Below are 22,322 nucleotides of genomic sequence, written 5' to 3' on the forward strand. Positions count from 1 at the left end.
AAATATCCCCTTTACCTTATAATATGCGTAGAATTTAATTATATGCTAGGTGTCGTAAGAGAATGTGTTCCTGTGTCCAGAAATGAATTGTCAAGAAGTGGACATGTTAGGGGAGTATGTTCAGAAAGGAATTGTTAGAGAATGAAGATGTTTTAGGAGGTATATCTGAGGGTATTGTCCGAGGGGGGAAATGCTCATTGGAAATATTAGGGATGGGGGGAAAGAGTCCCGGCAAAAGTTAGCCTAGAGTAGAATATATCCAGAAAAGTGTGTGTGTGTGTGTATACTCACCTAATTGTGGTTGTTGGGGTCGAGACTTAGCTCTTGGCCCCGCCTCTTTACTGATCGCTACTAGGTCCTCTCTCTCTCTCTCTCTCTCTCTGCTTCCTGAGCTTTGTCGTACCTCGTCTTAAAGCTATGTATGGTTCCTGCCTCCACTACATCACTTGCTAGGCTATTCCACTTCCTGACGACTCTGTGACTGAAGAAGTACTTCCTAATATCCATGTGGCTCGTCTGAGTCTTTAGCTTCCAATAGTGACCCCTTGTTTCTGTGTCCCCTCTCTGGAACATCCTGTCTCTGTCCACCTTGTCTATTCCACGCACTATTTTGTATGTCGTTATCATATCTCCCCTGACCCTCCTGTCCTCCAGTGTCGTCAGTCCGATTTCCCTCAATCTTTCTTCGTAGGACATTTCCCTGAGCTCCGGAACTAGCCTTGTTGCAAACCTTTGTACTTTCTCTAATTTCTTGACGTGCTTGACCAGGTGTGGGTTCCAAACTGGTGCTGCATACTCCAGTATGGGCCTGACGTACACAGTGTACAGTGTCTTGAACGATTCCTTACTGAGGTATCGGAACGCTATTCTCAGGTTTGCCAGGAGCCCATATGCTGCAGTAGTTATCTGGTTGATGTGTGCCTCCGGAGACGTGCTCGGTGTGTGTGTACTCACCTAGTTGAGGTTGCGGGTGTCGAGTCCGAGCTCCTGGCCCCGCCTCTTCACTGATCGCTACTAGGTCACTCTCCCTGAGCCGTGAGCCTTATCATACCTCTGCTTAAAGCTATGTATGGATCCTGCCTCCACTACATCGCTTCCCAAACTATTCCACTTACTGACTACTCTGTGGCTGAAGAAATACTTCCTAACATCCCTGTGATTCATCTGTGTCTTCAGCTTCCAACTGTGTCCCCTTGTTACTGTGTCCAATCTCTGGAACATCCTGTCTTTGTCCACCTTGTCAATTCCTCTCAGTATTTTGTATGTCGTTATCATGTCCCCCCTATCTCTCCTGTCCTCCAGGCCACCGGGCCACCAGGCCCGGTGGCCTGGTGGCTAAAGCTCCCGCTTCAAACACAGAGGGCCCGGGTTCGATTCCCGGCGGGTGGAAACATTCGACACGTTTCCTTACACCTGTTGTCCTGTTCACCTAGCAGCAAATAGGTACCTGGGTGTTAGTCGACTGGTGTGGGTCGCATCCTGGGGGACAAGATTAAGGACCCCAGTGGAAATAAGTTAGACAGTCCTCGATGACGCACTGACTTTCTTGGGTTATCCTGGGTGGCTAACCCTCCGGGGTTAAAAATCCGAACGAAATCTTATCTTATCTTATCTTATCTTCCCTTAACCTCTCCTCGTAGGACATACCTCTTAGCTCTGGGACTAGTCTTGTTGCAAACCTTTGCACTTTCTCTAGTTTCTTCACGTGCTTGGCTAGGTGTGGGTTCCAAACTGGTGCCGCATACTCCAATATGGGCCTAACGTACACGGTGTACAGGGTCCTGAATGATTCCTTATTAAGATGTCGGAATGCTGTTCTGAGGTTTGCTAGGCGCCCATATGCTGCAGCAGTTATTTGGTTGATGTGCGCTTCAGGAGATGTGCCTGGTGTTATACTCACCCCAAGATCTTTTTCCTTGAGTGAGGTTTGTAGTCTCTGACCCCCTAGACTGTACTCCGTCTGCGGCCTTCTTTGCCCTTCCCCAATCTTCATGACTTTGCACTTGGTGGGATTGAACTCCAGGAGCCAATTGCCGGACCAGGTCTGCAGCCTGTCCAGATCCCTTTGTAGTTCTGCCTGGTCTTCGATCGAGTGAATTCTTCTCATCAACTTCACGTCATCTGCAAACAGGGACACCTCAGAGTCGATTCCTTCCGTCATGTCGTTCACAAATACCAGAAACAGCACTGGTCCTAGGACTGACCCCTGTGGGACCCCGCTGGTCACAGGTGCCCACACTGACACCTCGCCACGTACCATGACTCGCTGCTGTCTTCCTGACAAGTATTCCCTGATCCATTGTAGTGCCTTCCCTGTTATCCCTGCTTGGTCCTCCAGTTTTTGCACCAATCTCTTGTGTGGAACTGTGTCAAACGCCTTCTTGCAGTCCAAGAAAATGCAATCCACCCACCCCTCTCTCTCTTGTCTTACTGCTGTCACCATGTCATAGAACTCCAGTAGGTTTGTGACAGGATTTCCCGTCCCTGAAACCATGTTGGCTGCTGTTGATGAGATCGTTCCTTTCTAGGTGTTCCACCACTCTTCTCCTGATAATCTTCTCCATGATTTTGCATACTATACATGTCAGTGACACTGGTCTGTAGTTTAATGCTTCATGTCTGTCTCCTTTTTTAAAGATTGGGACTACATTTGCTGTCTTCCATGCCTCAGGCAATCTCCCTGTTTCGATAGATGTATTGAATATTGTTGTTAGGGGTACACATAGCGCCTCTGCTCCCTCTCTCAATACCCATGGGGAGATGTTATCTGGCCCCATTGCCTTTGAGGTATCTAGCTCACTCAGAAGCCTCTTCACTTCTTCCTCGGTTGTGTGCACTGTGTCCAGCACTTGGTGGTGTGTCCCACCTCTCCGTCTTTCTGGAGTCCCTTCTGTCTCCTCTGTGAACACTTCTTTGAATCTCTTGTTGAGTTCTTCACATACTTCACGGTCATTTCTTGTTGTCTCTCCTCCTTCCTTCCTTAGCCTGATTACCTGGTCCCTGACTGTTGTTTTCCTCCTGATGTGGCTGTACAACAGTTTCGGGTCAGATTTGGCTTTCGCTGCTATGTCATTTTCATATTGTCTTTGGGCCTCCCTTCTTATCTGTGCATATTCGTTTCTGGCTCTACGACTGTTCTCCTTATTCTCCTGGGTCCTTTGCCTTCTATATTTCTTCCATTCCCTAGGACACTTGGTTTTTGCCTCCCTGCACCTTTGGGTAAACCATGGGCTTATCCTGGCTTTTTCATTATTCCTGTTACCCTTGGGTACAAACCTCTCCTCAGCCTCCTTGCATTTTGTTGCTACATATTCCATCATCTCATTAACTGGCTTCCCTGCCAGTTCTCTGTCCCACTGAACCCCGTTCAGGTAGTTCCTCATTCCTGTGTAGTCCCCTTTCTTGTAGTTTGGCTTAATTCGTCCTGGCCTTCCTGCTTCTCCCTCCACTTGTAGCTCTACTGTGTATTCGAAGCTTAAAACCACATGGTCACTGGCCCCAAGGGGTCTTTTCATATGTGTGTGTGTGTGTGTGTGTGTGTGTGTGTATGTGTGTGTGTGTGTGTGTGTGTGTGTACGTGTGTGTGTGTGTGTGTACGTGTGTGTGTGTGTGTGTACGTGTGTGTGTGTGTATGTGTGTGTGTGTGTGTGTGTGTGTGTGTGTGTGTGTGTGTGTGTGTGTGTGTGTGTGCTCACCTAGTTGAGGTTGCGGGGGTCGAGTCCGAGCTCCTGGCCCCGCCTCTTCACTGATCGCTACTAGGTCACTCTCTCTGAACCGTGAGCTTTATCATACCTCTGCTTAAAGATATGTATGAATCCTGCCTCCACTACATCGCTTCCCAAACTATTCCATTTACTGACTACTCTGTGGCTGAAGAAATACTTCCTAACATCCCTGTGATTCATCTGTGTCTTCAACTTCCAACTGTGTCCCCTTGTTACTGTGTCCAATCTCTGGAACATCCTGTCTTTATCCACCTTGTCAATTCCTCTCAGTATTTTGTATGTCGTTATCATGTCCCCCCTATCTCTCCTGTCCTCCAGTGTCGTCAGGTTGATTTCCCTTAACCTCTCCTCGTAGGACATACCTCTTAGCTCTGGGACTAGTCTTGTTGCAAACCTTTGCACTTTCTCTAGTTTCTTTACGTGCTTGGCTAGGTGTGGGTTCCAAACTGGTGCCGCATACTCCAATATGGGCCTAACGTACACTGTGTACAGGGTCCTGAACGATTCTTTATTAAGATGTCGGAATGCTGTTCTGAGGTTTGCTAGGCGCCCATATGCTGCAGCAGTTATTTGATTGATGTGCGCTTCAGGAGATGTGCCTGGTGTTATACTCACCCCAAGATCTTTTTCCTTGAGTGAGGTTTGTAGTCTCTGGCCCCCTAGACTGTACTCCGTCTGCGGTCTTCTTTGCCCTTCCCCAATCTTCATGACTTTGCGCTTGGTGGGATTGAACTCCAGGAGCCAATTGCTGGACCAGGTCTGCAGCCTGTCCAGATCCCTTTGTAGTTCTGCCTGGTCTTCGATCGAGTGAATTCTTCTCATCAACTTCACGTCATCTGCAAACAGGGACACCTCAGAGTCTATTCCTTCCGTCATGTCGTTCACAAATACCAGAAACAGCACTGGTCCTAGGACTGACCCCTGTGGGACCCCGCTGGTCACAGGTGCCCACTCTGACACCTCGCCACGTACCATGACTCGCTGCTGTCTTCCTGACAAGTATTCCCTGATCCATTGTAGTGCCTTCCCTGTTATCCCTGTTTGGTCCTCCAGTTGTTGCACCAATCTCTTGTGTGGAACTGTGTCAAACGCCTTCTTGCAGTCCAAGAATATGCAATCCACCCACCCCTCTCTCTCTTGTCTTACTGCTGTCACCATGTCATAGAACTCCAGTAGGTTTGTGACACAGGATTTCCCGTCCCTGAAACCATGTTGGCTGCTGTTGATGAGATCATTCCTTTCTAGGTGTTCCACCACTCTGTGTGTGTGTGTGTGTGTGTATGTGTGTGTGTGTGTGTGTGTGTGTGTGTGTGCGTGTGTGTGTGTGTGTGTGTGTGTGTGTGTGTCTGTGTGTGTGTGTGTGTGTGTGTGTGTGTGTGTGTGTGTGTGTGTGTGTGTGTGTGTCAGTGGTCCTTGACTGGCTTGATCATGTTCATGAAGGCGAAACGTGGCGATAAAAAATGTTTCCTTTTACTATATATTGGAGGTTTATAGGGCCACTGACAGCTTACGCCGTATCGTGTCCGGTCTTCTATCCGTTATATTCCCCTCAAGGAAGGTTCCTTGATGTTGGTGAGGGGCTCTTGATTTAGGGAATTGGATCTGTGCTCCAGTTCCCCGAATTAAGCCTGGATGCCTTCCACATCCCCCCCCAGGCGCTGTATAATCCTCCGGGTTTAGCGCTTCCCCCTTGATTATAATAATAATAATAATAATAATATCCGTTATATTATCTAGTTGGCAGCTGCGCCCTTCCCCAACTACCTGTGATGACCCACTTGTAGTGTCCCGTCTTAAGAGAATTTAAGAACATATTTGGAGTGAATATCATATAGGAGTTCAATTATTATTATTATTATTATTAATATGAATTCATAGGGACGCGCTAAACCCGTTGGGGTCATGAAGCGCCTTGGGGAATGGGAGGCTTTCATGTTCGATCCAAGGAAGGGGACGTCACAAAACAGATATAAGATTATTTCCCCACATTTAGTTATTTAAGAGGTGGGGCCAAGAGCTAGAGCTCATCCCTCCCTAGAAAGCGCAAATAATTACACACGCACACACACACACGACATCTATTCATGTATCTATAAATAGATAACTTCATACATAAACAATTGAGTAAACAAAGGATTATACGAGTCTAGCAAACACTCACTTGTTTCATGAATAACACCACAGTAATGTATAATGTATGAGGAGGCGCTGTACACCATATTATGACGACGTTTAATTACTAAGACTGTTAAGTGCTCTGATCATATCTCTGCACAATATTTGTGACCCAGATATATATAAACGTTCATGATTAGTGCCACGCTCGTTTGTCTTATGACCTCTAAATACCAGAAGTGCCAGGTGCCAGACCCTTCTTATATACTAAAGTATATTTGTCACGGTCTACTGTGTGTGAAATGGACAAACAAGTGAATTAAAGTTTCTATGTTCTTGTTAATATTATCATAAAAAAAACACTAAATGCTGTACATAAGAGTTATTCAGCACTAGCTTCTTTTAAAATATAACTACTGTTAGACACAAGTGTAGTATTGAGAAATAACTCAAGAATAAACCGACAGGTGTGTATTTCTCACTGCATATATGCTTAGAGTTTATCTTGACTGGTGATGAACAGGTAACGTACAGTCTTAATGACCCTAGTATTGTCGGTACTTTAAGCCTAATTAACCAGTAACACTCACAGTTATATACTACACTGAGAGGTGTTTGTCTCGATATATATACTGTAACGGTTTAATTCCCATTTTATGTATTAAAATATTCTTGGCTGAGAGTGAACAAGTTACATGCACCCTTAATGACAAGTTATATTAAGGTTTTAAACTCATTACTGTTAAGATACAGTAACGATAATTGCTACCTAGTAACGATAATTGCTACCTAGTAACGAACGAGCACTATGGTAGAAGACAACCACTGTTGAAACAGTAGCTGGTGACAAGGACGGTGAGCTAACCTGATCACCGAAGCCGTTGCCGTTGGACAGAAAGTCGGTGACAAGAGTGCCGTTGATGTTGGTCATGGAACCGGGGTAGGTGGCCCAGATCCCAGCGGTAGCCAAGCTGCGATGCGGTTCAAATGCGTCCAGGGCGTCTGTCAACAGGTGGGAGGGATATGGTCAGTCATATGAAGACGCAGACTCTCTCTGGCCATCTCTCTTGCTATATACAAGTCTTGAAATTCTCTCAAATTAATGCATGATTCTGTTTTTAAAGCTTTCTCCCGTTTATATCCATACTTTAAGAATGGGTGTTCCTACCTCAGCTTCATAAATATAAGGTACAGGGCAAAGTTGAAGCCCTTGAGAACTAACTATAATTTTATCAGTTGAAATAATAACTCGTCTGTTTCATTGTGAGTAAATATTCAGAACGGAATAGGGAATTCCCTTGATAAGGGCAACTACCATTCTTATACTTCCGATGGATACAATGAGTGTTCGACTGCATGCACGCAGATACACACTAAAACACCTCTTGTGTTAATATAAAATATCTATTAAATCCATAAAAAACGAGACGTCATAAAACCGTTGATCTTTTACTGTCCAAAAGCTGGTTTATCTGCTGCGTACGAAAACGCAAAAAAATTATGCTTTAAATTACAAAAAGTAGCATTCTGCTGACCTCTGATCCTGATAAAAAAAACTTATGACCTTCAAACACTCTCACCGTGGCCCGAGATTACTTCGGGGTCGACAGTTTTTGAGCATAAATGCATGTTTCAGCTCTCTAAGACATTTATTATGTTGCTGCTATCAAGGGTATATACCGAGCCAGACACTGAATGTTTTCCAGTACTCGAGTACTTACTGAACCAGACACTGAATGTTTTCCAATACTCGAGTACTTACTGAACCAGACACTGAATGTTTTCCAGTACTCGAGTACTTACTGAACCAGACACTGAATGTTTTCCAGTACTCGAGTACTTACTGAACCAGACACTGAATGTTTTCCAGTACTCGAGTACTTACTGAACCAGACACTGAATGTTTTCCAGTACTCGAGTACTTACTGAACCAGATACTGAATGTTTTCCAGTACTCGAGTACTTACTGAGCTAGACATTGAATATTTTCCAGTATTCGAGTACTTACTGAGCTAGACACTGAATGTTTTCCATTACTCGAGCACTTACTGAACCAGACACTGAATGTTTTCCAGTACTCGAGTACTTACTGAGCTAGACATTGAATATTTTCCAGTACACGAGTACTTACTGAGCTAGACACTGAATGTTTTCCAGTACTCGAGTACTTACTTAGCTAGACATTGAATATTTTCCAGTACACGAGTACTTACTAAGCTAGACACTGAATGTTTTCCAACTCTTGAGTGCTTAGTTAGACACTGAATATTCTCGAGCTCTTGGGTGATTGTACTTACTGAACTAGACAGTGAATATTACAGCTCTTAAGTTCGCATATCTACTGAGCCAAGCTTACTGAATATGTTCCAGCTCACACTGTATGTAGCGAATTAAACACTTGAGTGAAAGAAGTTGTAATGGCGGATGTGGACATATTTTCTAAGGTAAAGTTGATAAATTATCACTGACTGTAACGCATCTCTGACAGATAACCTACTGAGAGAAGCAGAAACTACTGTGTTAGAACTATTGATGTAGACGAGCACTTACCGAGATAACCTGAAACAGTGGGATAAACAAAAGCGCTTACTTATGTAGACAGCGAAGACAGCAAGGGAGGCTAGCAGGGCTCCTAAGTACTGGGCGACCATGTAAACAGGTACTTTACTCCAGGGGTGTTTACCCCACACGGCCATGGCTAGGGTCACCGCTGGGTTAACGTGACCTCCGCTGACCCCGCCGCTCACCAGCACAGCCAGGGTCACTGCCAAGCCGTATCCCCAGTTGATGGCGAAGAAGCTACCCTTGACATTGTTGGTGAGCACAGCCTGTGCTACCGCAGCGTTCCCGAAAACCTGCAGAGGAAAACATGTCTTGTGAAATCTGGTTCACTCTCAACATACTGTCATACATCATACTGTCATACATGGCTCACACTCTTCATGCTTCCTGCATATAATAAATAACAGTACCGTTTGATCAAGAACAGCCTAGTCACACGGCCTCCTGCTTGAGGGAAGTTAGCTGAAGTGTTCAAAACAGAGAATTTATGCAGTTTCACATGTTTTTCTCATTTACATATATATGTCGGGCCTAATAAACTGAAGTGATCAATTAGGTCGAACTCCCTTGAAAATTTAACTTTTTCAAAATTTTCTTTTACAGATTGAGAGACATTTTCTTCATTGGAAATGATGTAGACATTTTTCTTTTTGGATCAAACCTGACTTAAAACCCTCGCCTAACCTCTCTTACCCTATTTTTTTAACCAAGTTCTACTAAATATACCATTTATCAGTTTATATTTATTTAATATATATATATATATATATATATATATATATATATATATATATATATATATATATATATATATATATATATATATATATATATATATATATATATATATATATGTCGTGCCGAATATGTAAAACTGGTCAATTAGCAAGAACTCATTTAAAATTAAGTCCTTTCTAAAATTTTCTCTTATACGTTTAAAGATATATTTTTTTCATTAATGTTAATATAAAAATTTATAATTTTGCGCCAAAAGAATCTTAGAAAACTTACCTAACCTTATTATAACAAGAGCAATTTATTTTAGCCTAACCCAACAAAATATATTTTAGATCTGTTTACAATAATTTAATACTAAACAAACACAGTGAATTATACTTTTTTCGTTAGGTTCAGAATGATTTTGGCAAAATTATTGCATACACAAATTTTCGCTTGTCCTATGTGGCAAGATGAGCATTGCTATTTAAGACAAGATTGCAAGTTCTGCCTATTCGGCACGACATATATATATATATATATATATATATATATATATATATATATATATATATATATATATATATATATATATAGATATTTAAATATCGTTATGTTCAGATTGATTTTCACAGTTTTATTAAATAAAGCTTCACTGCTTATTCTCACTTTCTATATTAATTAAAAGTAGCATTCTGATTGTATGGATAGCATCATTTTTCTATATTCTTTTTTAAATTAAAAAATGATAAATGGAGAAACGTGTTAAAATTGTAGACTTGGTTGTGTTAGTGTGAAGCAGCAAGGCGGTGAACGGTCAAGTTAACGTGTCGAGCAGAATACTCTTCAGCTGTTTATGTGTAATCAACAACAGTAAGTAAACAATATGTGGTGAATATTGTGTACTGATGTAGCAGCAAACACAGTATGTTAACATTTGAGGAGCAGAATGCCGAGGTATCATCCTGAGTTAACAACATCTTAATTGAGCAGTTAAACTGAAGTTATGCGCAGCTGCAGGTGGGAGAGTAAAGGAAGAGGAAATCTGGGCGTGGTTTACCTGGAGTTTACCTGGAAAGAGTCCCGGCGGCCTGGTCTGTGACCGGGCCGCCGGGAGTATAAGCAGGTAGGAGGAGATCTCGGCAGGGCGAATAAGAGGAAAAGGAAGATATATGGAAGAGTTGAATGGGAAAAAGGACCATATATGGGAGAGAACTATGGGAAAAAAGGAGAAGAATTAGTATGAGAGGAAGGAACACAATTTCTACATATTAATACCCCTCAAGGAAGGTTCCTTGATGTTGGTGAGGGGCTCTTGATTTAGGGAATTGGATCTGTGCTCCAGTTCCCCAAATTAAGCCTGAATGCCTTCCACATCCCCCCCCCCAGGCGCTGTATAATCCTCCGGGTTTAGCGCTTCCCCCTTGATTGTAATAATAATAATAATAATAATACATATTAATAGTGATAGCTGTGAGGCTGTGGCTGAGAGTTTAGTGGTCTACGAGGCAGTGTTTACATTTTTATATGTGCAATACTTCTTTCTTTTTCTGTGCTGCAAATAATTAGTAAACTACTGTAGATACACGAATGTCTTCTTTCAGACCATTCTATTCACTCAGAGGCTATGGATCTCATACATTCACCAGAAGTGAATCGGAGGGAAGGGACAGGCATTTGGTGGTGAGTAAGAGACATCATTCACATTAATATCTCCGACCCGGTGCTCCGTATTCCTGTAGTAGATTTTTTCTCCTAAATTCAAGTTGATGGCGTTGGAACTGACAAGAGTACCAACACGAGTACTGTCAGCTAGATCAGTGTTTTTTTCTCGCGGCAATGTGACCATGATTTGGTCAGGTTTAGAGATAGATCTAGATTCTTCCTAATATCTTTTATTTTCTTGATGTCCGCTAGCAGGGATTCTTCAGTGGCAGGTAGAGTGTGACTGTCAAGAACTAGATGTTGAGCTCGCCGGACAACTTTCCTGTGATTTATTTAATCAAGTAGAAAAGGGAGAGGCGCGAGGGGATCACCTTCCTGCTCACTGTCTCAGGAGTTAATCTCTTTTTCCACAAAGGGAAGTTTTGAGGCGCCACTGTAACACAGATGAATGGATAAATTGTAATCAAATGTTGATGAACGTCTCCTGAGAACAGCATCCCTTCTAAGTTAAAAGTGTTGGCAAAATCCACTTTAATCAGCACTTGGTTTTTATCTATTAAATTAACAACGTATGCCTGTGTTAAACGGGTTGCTGCCTCATAGGTATGTTACAGCCCAAAATCATGCTGAATTGGTTTCAGCACTGTGGCTCCATAGCGACTTACAATTAATTCTCACAGCAGCCCTAATAACAAGACGGACGAAGTGAACAACAATGGATCTGATTCCTCTATTTTTTTTTCTTAGGGCATAGAGTAATGTACCAACATTAAGTGGCCTAATGGTCTTTAGAGATACCGCCAGCTACATTTGTAAATCTAATGTGCTCAGAAGAATCTCTGAGACATCAGCAAGTGTGTGTTGGAACCTTAAACTTGTGAAGCCACCTGCTGAGCCAGGTAGGACTGACAGGATCCTGTGATTCTGGCAGGGAGTCGGTCTTCTAAAACCATTTATTCAGACTGTCGATGTCAGGGTAGTTCTCTGGGCAGATGTGTTTATCCTGTAGAGGTCATGTTGTGGTTGGTACCCTAGGGGGAGGGGGATAATCATATTTCTCCAGTAGTATTCGTCTCTTCTATGTTATTTTGCTAATCTGCGGTGTTGATTTTAAAGGTTTTAGGTGTTCTTTTCATTTTATTTTTACGCCGGGAAAAGACAGATGAGATTTTTTATCTCTAGGAATTTATTTATTACCGAAATAACAGGTGTTGCCATTGACTTGTGTTTCCTGGTTGTTGGGATATTAAGACAGGTATTACCAAACAGCAAAACGTTGTGCAGTGATCCGGTAGTTGATGGGGCATCATTGACTTTTTTTTTTTAAAGAAGTTAATGGATTTGGCAGCGTCTTGAGAGTGCAGACTAGTATGAGGATGCATGGCAGCGTACTAGCAGAGGTTAGCTTGATAGCAGCTTTTAAATCTTCTGTTGAGGTGAGCTGTAGGAGGCAGGTGGCGCCGTTGTGAGGGAATCTTAGCCTCAAGCAAATACGTTCAGAGGAGGCGTGTCTGTGAATTATAAATACATACACACACACACACACACACACACACATATATATATATATATATATATATATATATATATATATATATATATATATATATATATATATATATATATATATATATATATATATATGGAACAACGGGGATATAGGACAGCCAGCAGAAAACATAATTTGCGTCTTTCAAACGCAAATTAGTAGTATTATGCTTAGCTGTTGTGTGACAGCCGTAGTGACGCACACAACAAGCAAGGGTATTATTAAATGAATTGCATTAAATAAAGTGGCATGAATAGCATGTGGTACTAAATATACGAGTGACCTCCCTTAGCACGAGACCTTCAAGTTGAACAGCCTCGGTAATTAAAGTCATTCACTGTCTTTATTATACCTAAACTAAGGTCTGTAATAATTACTGGTCGCATTTGTCAACTATGCTACGCTGAGACCAGGATGCTTATCTTTACTAAGTTATCTCTACCATAGCTACGTTGTGAACTTGATACTCTACCATATCTACACTATGAACTAGTTACTCTACCATATCTATACTATGAACTAGTTACTCTACCATATCTACACTATGAACTAGTTACTCTACCATATCTACACTATGAATTAGTTACTCTACCATATCTTCACTATGAACTAGTTACTCTACCATATCTACACTATGAACTAGTTACTCTACCATATCTTCACTATGAACTAGTTACTCTACCATATCTACACTATGAACTAGTTACTCTACCATATCTACACTATGAATTAGTTACTCTACCATATCTTCACTATGAATTACTCTACCATATCTACACTATGAATTAGTTACTCTACCATATCTACACTATGAACTAGTTACTCTACCATATCTACACTATGAATTAGTTACTCTACCATATCTACACTATGAACTAGTTACTCTACCATATCTACACTATGAATTAGTTACTCTACCATATCTTCACTATGAATTAGTTACTCTACCATATCTACACTATGAATTAGTTACTCTACCATATCTACACTATGAACTAGTTACTCTACCATATCTACACTATGAATTAGTTACTCTACCATATCTACACTATGAATTAGTTACTCTACCATATCTACACTATGAATTAGTTACTCTACCATATCTTCACTATGAATTAGTTACTCTACCATATCTTCACTATGAACTAGTTACTCTACCATATCTACACTATGAATTAGTTACTCTACCATATCTACACTATGAATTAGTTACTCTACCATATCTACACTATGAATTAGTTACTCTACCATATCTACACTATGAATTAGTTACTCTACCATATCTACACTATGAATTAGTTACTCTACCATAGCTTCACTATGAATTAGTTACTCTACCATATCTACACTATGAATTAGTTACTCTACCATATCTACACTATGAATTAGTTACTCTACCATATCTACACTATGAATTAGTTACTCTACCATATCTACACTGAATTAGTTACTCTACCATATCTACACTATGAATTAGTTACTCTACCATATCTACACTATGAATTAGTTACTCTACCATATCTTCACTTTGAATTAGTTACTCTACCATATCTACACTATGAATTAGTTACTCTACCATATCTACACTATGAATTAGTTACTCTACCATATCTTCACTATGAATTAGTTACTCTACCATATCTACACTATGAATTAGTTACTCTACCATATCTTCACTATGAATTAGTTACTCTACCATATCTACACTATGAATTAATTACTCTACCATATCTACACTATGAACTAGTTACTCTACCATATCTTCACTTTGAATTAGTTACTCTACCATATCTTCACTTTGAATTAGTTACTCTACCATATCTTCACTATGAATTAGTTACTCTACCATATCTTCACTATGAATTAGTTACTCTACCATATCTACACTATGAACTAGTTACTCTACCATATCTACACTATGAACTAGTTACTCTACCATATCTTCACTATGAATTAGTTACTCTACCATATCTACACTATGAACTAGTTACTCTACCATATCTACACTATGAACTAGTTACTCTACCATATCTTCACTATGAATTAGTTACTCTACCATATCTACGCCTCAGTAGTTATGCAAGCTGCTTATGGGAGTGACTTAGTTAATGTCTCATCTAGATGTTAACTAGTGTAAGTTTCTTGTATCCTTTGTCTTCTCGTCGCTCTCCTGGCCAGTCTTCGACTGTACTTAGTAATAATAATAATAATAATAATAATAATAATAATAATAATAATAATAATGATTTGGGGGTGTTACTCTTGAGTGTCTATTACAAGAAATTCAACAGCTTTCACACGCCAAATTATCAGGGCAACAACAATGATAGAGAAAAAATACTGAGGATTATTTAAAAATGGTAATTATATCCTTAATTTTTAAAGGAGTGGACGGGTAAGCCAGCGGAAGGCCTCAGCTAGATGACAAGAAGCTCCAGCTGCGGGTCATCATATGACTAAGACCCGCGTCAGGAAACATGTCCTGTTTCCTGACAAACCTTACCTACCTTCCTATCTGAAGATTATATTCAAGAATGACAATATGAACGTTAGCATCATAGGTTCTTAAGAGTCAGAAATCTGTTGAGACTTTGGAAGGGAGGAGTTAACCCGGTCACGGGCTAGCTAGGAGACAGGGCCAGGAGCTGAGACTCAACCCATACAACCATATATAGTTGAGCAAAAATAGTGGCTACCTCTCTCGCCTTATTCTATCCTTGAAGGGTGCCTTGATGTTAACGAGGGACTCTTGATCCAAAGATTTTTGAGCTACACTCTTCTTCCTCGAATGAAATCTGGTCATCTCCCATTGCCTTGGCGTTTCTTAGAGGGAAGAGGGAAGAGGGGCGATTGGTGGAATGATGATGTAAAGAGAGTAGTAAGGGAGAAAAAGTTAGCATATGAGAAGTTTTTACAAAGTAGAAGTGATGCAAGGAGGGAAGAGTATATGGAGAAAAAGAGAGAGGTTAAGAGAGTGGTGAAGCAATGTAAAAAGAGAGCAAATGAGAGAGTGGGTGAGATGTTATCAACAAATTTTGTTGAAAATAAGAAAAAGTTTTGGAGTGAGATTAACAAGTTAAGAAAGCCTAGAGAACAAATGGATTTGTCAGTTAAAAATAGGAGAGGAGAGTTATTAAATGGAGAGTTAGAGGTATTGGGAAGATGGAGGGAATATTTTGAAGAATTGTTAAATGTTGATGAAGATAGGGACGCTGTGATTTCGTGTATAGGGCAAGGAGGAATAACATCTTGTAGGAGTGAGGAAGAGCCAGTTGTGAGTGTGGGGGAAGTTCGTGAGGCAGTAGGCAAAATGAAAGGGGGTAAGGCAGCCGGGATTGATGGGATAAAGATAGAAATGTTAAAAGCAGGTGGGGATATAGTTTTGGAGTGGTTGGTGCAATTATTTAATAAATGTATGGAAGAGGGTAAGGTACCTAGGGATTGGCAGAGAGCATGCATAGTTCCTTTGTATAAAGGCAAAGGGGATAAAAGAGAGTGCAAAAATTATAGGGGGATAAGTCTGTTGAGTGTACCTGGTAAAGTGTATGGTAGAGTTATAATTGAAAGAATTAAGAGTAAGACGGAGAATAGGATAGCAGATGAACAAGGAGGCTTTAGGAAAGGTAGGGGGTGTGTGGACCAGGTGTTTACAGTGAAACATATAAGTGAACAGTATTTAGATAAGGCTAAAGAGGTCTTTGTGGCATTTATGGATTTGGAAAAGGCGTATGACAGGGTGGATAGGGGGGCAATGTGGCAGATGTTGCAAGTGTATGGTGTAGGAGGTAGGTTACTGAAAGCAGTGAAGAGTTTTTACGAGGATAGTGAGGCTCAAGTTAGAGTATGTAGGAAAGAGGGAAATTTTTTCCCAGTAAAAGTAGGCCTTAGACAAGGATGTGTGATGTCACCGTGGTTGTTTAATATATTTATAGAGGGGGTTGTAAGAGAAGTAAATGCGAGGGTCTTGGCAAGAGGCGTGGAGTTAAAAGATAAAGAATCACACACAAAGTGGGAGTTGTCACAGCTGCTCTTTGCTGATGACACTGTGCTCTTGGGAGATTCTGAAGAGAAGTTGCAGAGATTGGTGGATGAATTTGGTAGGGTGTGCAAAAGAAGAAAATTAAAGGTGAATACAGGAAAGAGTAAGGTTATGAGGATAACAAAAAGATTAGGTGATGAAAGATTGAATATCAGATTGGAGGGAGAGAGTATGGAGGAGGTGAACGTATTCAGATATTTGGGAGTGGACGTGTCAGCGGATGGGTCTATGAAAGATGAGGTGAATCATAGAATTGATGAGGGAAAAAGAGTGAGTGGTGCACTTAGGAGTCTGTGGAGACAAAGAACTTTGTCCTTGGAGGCAAAGAGGGGAATGTATGAGAGTATAGTTTTACCAACGCTCTTATATGGGTGTGAAGCGTGGGTGATGAATGTTGCAGCGAGGAGAAGGCTGGAGGCAGTGGAGATGTCATGTCTGAGGGCAATGTGTGGTGTGAATATAATGCAGAGAATTCGTAGTTTGGAAGTTAGGAGGAGGTGCGGGATTACCAAAACTGTTGTCCAGAGGGCTGAGGAAGGGTTGTTGAGGTGGTTCGGACATGTAGAGAGAATGGAGCGAAACAGAATGACTTCAAGAGTGTATCAGTCTGTAGTGGAAGGAAGGCGGGGTAGGGGTCGGCCTAGGAAAGGTTGGAGAGAGGGGGTAAAGGAGGTTTTGTGTGCGAGGGGCTTGGACTTCCAGCAGGTATGCATGAGCGTGTTTGATAGGAGTGAATGGAGACAAATGGTTTTTAATACTTGACGTGCTGTTGGAGTGTGAGCGAAGTAACATTTATGAAGGGATTCAGGGAAACCGGCAGGCCGGACTTGAGTCCTGGAGATGGGAAGTACAGTGCCTGCACTCTGAAGGAGGGGTGTTAATGTTGCAGTTTAAAAACTGTAGTGTAAAGCACCCTTCTGGCAAGACAGTGATGGAGTGAATGATGGTGAAAGTTTTTCTTTTTCGGGCCACCCTGCCTTGGTGGGAGTCGGCCAGTGTGACAATAAAATAAATAATAATAATTAATAATAATAATAATAATAATAATAATAATAATAATAATAATAATAATAATAATATTATTATTATTATTATTATTATTATTATTATTATTATTAGTATTATCAAACGACTGTTAATTGAAAACGTTATCTCTCTCTCTCTCTCTTTCTGTCTCTCTCTCTTTCTGTCTCTCTCTCTCTCTCTCTCTCTCTCTCTCTCTCTCTCTCTCTCTCTCTCTCTCTCTCTTCAAAGTACCTGTCTTAATAATTTAGCCCCATGAATGGCAGGTAATGACAGGAAATGTTTAATTAAGGGGGGGGGATGATCGTGGGTAGAAGGGAATGCCGTTGTATGGTAAATTACTGTTTTACCATGACAACTAACGCAACAGTTGCTACGAGAGACCTTGACGAGTGTCATCACTCTTAGCAGGAGATGACTCTTCATTAACACCAGCGCAAGGTGTGTATAATTTGAATGTTCATGCGGATGTTGTGTTTCCTAATAAAGTTGTGTCTTAAATCCTTTCTTTTGTATATTTCGAATAAACCAGAGTGCATTCCACGTTATGGATGTCGTGCAATATCAACAAGTTGATGAATAAAATACATTTGCAACTCTTTGATACTAATGTCGAAACGTTTCGCATGCACAGCTGGCTTCTTCAGTCGAATATAGATGAATACAACGCTGCTTCCTGTAATGTATTCACCTGTATTGGACTGAAGAAGGCAGCTGTGTAGGAGAAATGCATTTCACTGCACAGGTGAAAATTTGGTTTAAGAATAATTAAGATCACAGCATCGTGACAAGTCCCTCAGAACTTTTAATTGGGAAGTATATGATTTTTAGGTCAGTTTTGAGCCATTATTAGACCACGTCTTCGTAGATGGTCCGGGCGGACCGAAACGTCTAGTTTCAATTTCCAGTTTGCGGGTTGCTTGTGAACACGATATCTTCAAATGAAAGAAGAAAATGCATGGTTGCCATGACTGATCCTCAGCCCAGTCCCTTACAGTGTCCTTGCAAGGAGTGTCAAAAACAAAACTGGTCACTAAACAGTATTAGTCTCACGTTGTTACTCTTGTAACTCCATAAACACTTGTGCAACCTTGGATTATGACACGTCTCCCAAGTTTATACATTGTACAGTTTCCAGAAAGAGTGTGCTTGAACACTCATATAGGGGCACTTACGTAACTGAGCAGTTAGTAACACTGGAGTATCTTAGCAGTCAGTGGCACTAATCTAAACGGTTAGTGACAGTGGGTAGACAATGGCACTGAGTTAGCCAGCGGCATGAATAACCAGGAGACGCTGATTCCACACTCTACAATCTTATTAATCTTATGTACAGTAAACAGCCGATAAGCAAAGTAAATATAAGAGAGCGTAATCTGTGGCAGCAGGGTAGACTCTGCCGCCGCATATTAGTTGGAAACAAGTTCTTAGTTAATGTACGGTGAGAGGAGGAAACCCCTCAGCATCTTATTGTGAAGAAAATATTTATCCTGTTTTGCTTAAAGCATTCCAAGGAAGTAATAGTTCAATTTAATATTTATATTATGCTCACCATACTCATCATGTGGACGGTAGTCAAAGGATTACAGACTGAGGCACATAATGGGTCCAGGGACTGGGTACCAGTGTTAATGTTGTTAGTTAAGCAGGTTACAGTGGTAATAGACCTGTGGATAAAATACTTTGACATATCTTGAATATTTGTAAGTTGCCTCTGAATTCTTGAATTTTGTCTCATTCCAGCGAGTAATGGTGCAGCTGACAACAGTTCCTCTGCTGCAGTTTACATTTAATTAGGTCTTCGTATGCTGATGGTTTAAACTTCACCAGGTAGCCTGTGCGAAGCCGGGCAGTAGTGACGTCCAAGAGTACTGACACTGATGGATACGCCATAGATATGTAGTTCTTCTTGCACAAAAGAATGATGATAATGGATTGACTCGTTGATAGCATAAAGTTGTAATCAACTTTCTCTAATGCGAAAGATGTACTCTGACTCTACTGTCTACACTTGTACCATACCTTGTCTGGGTTCTGACACAAGCATGTCACAATTGACACTTATGGAGTTAAGAACATTTATAGATGATAGTGAATCACAATTAAAGTACCAGCTTCAGATACATGGAGATACATAGACACTGTTGAGTGCAGCAAATAGTTTAGTTTGAATGGTGGAAGGCTGTTTCCTTTTAAATGAGGAGCAACCGCTAAACTCGTAGAGGTCATATAGCACTAGGGAAATGGAAAGCATTCAGGTTCGGTGCAAGGAGAACAAGTGGTGGAAGCCCAATTGTTGATGCGTGCTCCAATTTCTATAAAGGCGCCATCGCTCTGAATAACAACACTACCAGCTGCACCAGCGAGTGGGTGAACTCAGTCATCGACATACATAATTTATAGAAGAGAGCGCTGTGTGAATATAACTTAAGATATCGTGCTTGGCCTCAAGATAAAGCTTTAATTGTGATCTAATAAGTTTCTTTGGGGAAAGGGAGAGATAGTGATTTAAGTGATAATTGTCCATGGTGCAGGGAAGTGTTGCTGTCGCTTTACTTAAAGTTGATGGTGTATTTGAGTCAGTCGGATGACACCAGTTTTCATGATTCATTTGGAAGGGTGTACTTAAGTTTGCCTGTACACCTTAACACCAACGGGAGTATTTCTTTCAGTGATTCGTTATGTGAAACTTGGAATATCAAGTTCTTCGTGCTTTTTTAGTGTTTTAGCAGTACATTGAAATCCTAGGATGATCCTCATCCCTTCGTTCTGCAATTTTTTCAAGCCGTCCGACCAAAATTTGTCCGACACGAGTGCAAGCAAGGGTACGGCATAATCAACTAATATGCCATTTTCACTATTCTCACATTAGCGCCACGTCTGGAGTAAAATCCACCACAGCTCTAAGTGCTCTCAACCTTTCTATGTATTGGCGACGAAGTTTGGTTACAACAACTCCATGTAGAGTGACCTCAGATCCGAGCTGACAGTATCTGGTTACATACTGGAGCCGAGACATAATGTCACTGGATCTTGCGAACTGCGCTTCCCTCTCAGGAGTTGCGCCTCTTAAGTATCTTACGGTGTTTATCCACCAAGATGATCAACTGTGGCTAGGCCTGGGGACACTTGGTCCCAAAGATGAGGGGGTACTTGTACCTCCTCCCATGGGAGACTTAGGTCTCGAGATACTCCCAGATAGGGAGCCAAGGCCGGGTCACCACTACTTGGAAAAGACCCGGGCCGGGAGAATACCGGCGAATATAAAAAAAAAAAAAAAAAAGATGATCAACCCCAGGCCCTGAGACGAATGTAATATGCATAGTTAAGAATGTTTTGAGTGTTGGAGAATCCGGTGGTGTTATTTATTACATTAACATAGATAATCATTTAAGGATTGAACTGCCTTGACATAACAGCTAGTCACACATTAATTAGGATAGTGTATGAGGCTGGGTTTCAGACACATTCCTGTGTCTGACTTTAAAGTCTTTGGGTACACTTCTAATGCCCCTGGAACAGCTACCTGTTGGAAGGGCAGCTTTTGATCCAACGGAGAATCTGTTCTGGCAGGTTTACTAACGATTAGATGTTGGTTAGCTGTAATGTAACCTTGAGATCATGCGTAGAACCAAATCATTTTTGTTCCCCCTTCCCGGCAATAAGGCTTCATGCAAGGAGTTAGTATTCACCATTGCATGATCACCTTCGTCACCCTGCACACTGACAGAAATTATTTGATACTACGCATGAGACTAGGACCGGCCTCTCAGATGCTGTACAATCAGCAGCTAGTGAGTGATGCTGGGCGTCGCGCATTTTGTTGGCATTGTTTTGGAACGAAAATGGTGAGACTATTGGTCCATGATTTTAGGAGCTCTGTAGATACATTGTTTATGTTGCATGATCCAAATGAAGAATTTCTGGTACTTGACGGAGTAATCTGAGGAAGTTGTAAGTGATATCATAGTGGTGTGGAATGTATGCCCCATATGTCGCTCCCAGTGTGGTGGTGGTGGTTTACCTAGAGTTTATCTGATGAGGGTTTCGGGAGTCAACGCCCCCGCGGCCCGGTCTGAGACCAGACCTCATGGTGGATCAGGGTCTGATCAACCAGGCTGTTATTGCTGGCCGCACGCAAGCTGACGTACGAACCACAGCCCGGTTGGTCAGGTACTGACTTTAGGTGCCTGTCCAGTGCCTTCTTGAAGACAGCCAGGGGTCTATTGGTGATCCCCCTTATGTATGCTGGGAGGCAACTGAATAGTCTTGGGCCCCGGATACTTACTGTGTTGTCTCTCAGTGTACTCGTGGCGCCCCTGCTTTTCATCGGGGAAATGTTGCATCTCCTGCCGAGACTTTTGCTGTCATAGGGAGAGATTTTTGTGAGCAGGTTTGGTACCAATCACTCCAGGACCTTCCAAGTGTATATTATCATGTATCTCTCTCGCCTGCGTTCGAGGGAATACAGATCAAGGACCTTCAACCGTTCCGGGTGGTTTAGGTGCCTTATCGTACTTATGTGTGCCGTGAAAGTTCTTTGCACACTCTCCAGGTCTGCAATGTCGCCAGCCTTGAAGGGGGCAGTTAGTGTACAGCAGTATTCCAGCCTAGAGAGAACAAGCGATTTGAAGAGAATCATCGTGGGCTTGGCGTCCCTAGTTTTGAAGGTTCTCATTATCCATCCTATCATTTTCCTAGCGGATGATGAATGTAAATCCCAAATGTCCCTCCCAGTGTGGTGGTGGTGGTTGTGGTGGTGTGGAATGTAAATCCCATATGTCCCTCCCAGTGTGGTGGTGGTGGTTGTGGTGATGTGGAATGTAAATCCCCTATATCCCTCCCAGTGTGGTGGTGGTGGTGGTGGTGGTTGTGGTGGTGTGGAATGTAAATCCCATATGTCCCTCCCAGTGTGGTGGTGGTGGTG

The 22,322-nt window shown here is 41.6% G+C and overlaps 2 protein-coding genes across 4 annotated transcripts in view; one reads left to right on the forward strand and one right to left on the reverse strand.

The window, feature by feature from the left end:
* ATPCL (ATP-citrate synthase) overlaps positions 1-22,322 on the forward strand; it is a 391,624-nt gene that overhangs the window by 60,676 nt on the left and 308,626 nt on the right. The gene's annotated exons all lie outside the window — the stretch shown is intronic.
* LOC128685200 (aquaporin-9) overlaps positions 1-22,322 on the reverse strand; it is a 131,681-nt gene that overhangs the window by 30,256 nt on the left and 79,103 nt on the right. For both annotated transcript variants that reach the window (XM_070082253.1, XM_070082254.1), the window contains exons 2-3: positions 8,431-8,695; positions 6,706-6,842 (exon numbers count right to left, since the gene is read on the reverse strand). In XM_070082253.1, the coding sequence (XP_069938354.1) occupies positions 6,706-6,842; positions 8,431-8,695 (402 nt within the window). The remainder of the gene's footprint in view (positions 1-6,705; positions 6,843-8,430; positions 8,696-22,322) is intronic.

This window comes from Cherax quadricarinatus, chromosome 7 (genome assembly GCF_038502225.1).
Source record: "Cherax quadricarinatus isolate ZL_2023a chromosome 7, ASM3850222v1, whole genome shotgun sequence".
Taxonomy (NCBI): domain Eukaryota; kingdom Metazoa; phylum Arthropoda; class Malacostraca; order Decapoda; family Parastacidae; genus Cherax; species Cherax quadricarinatus.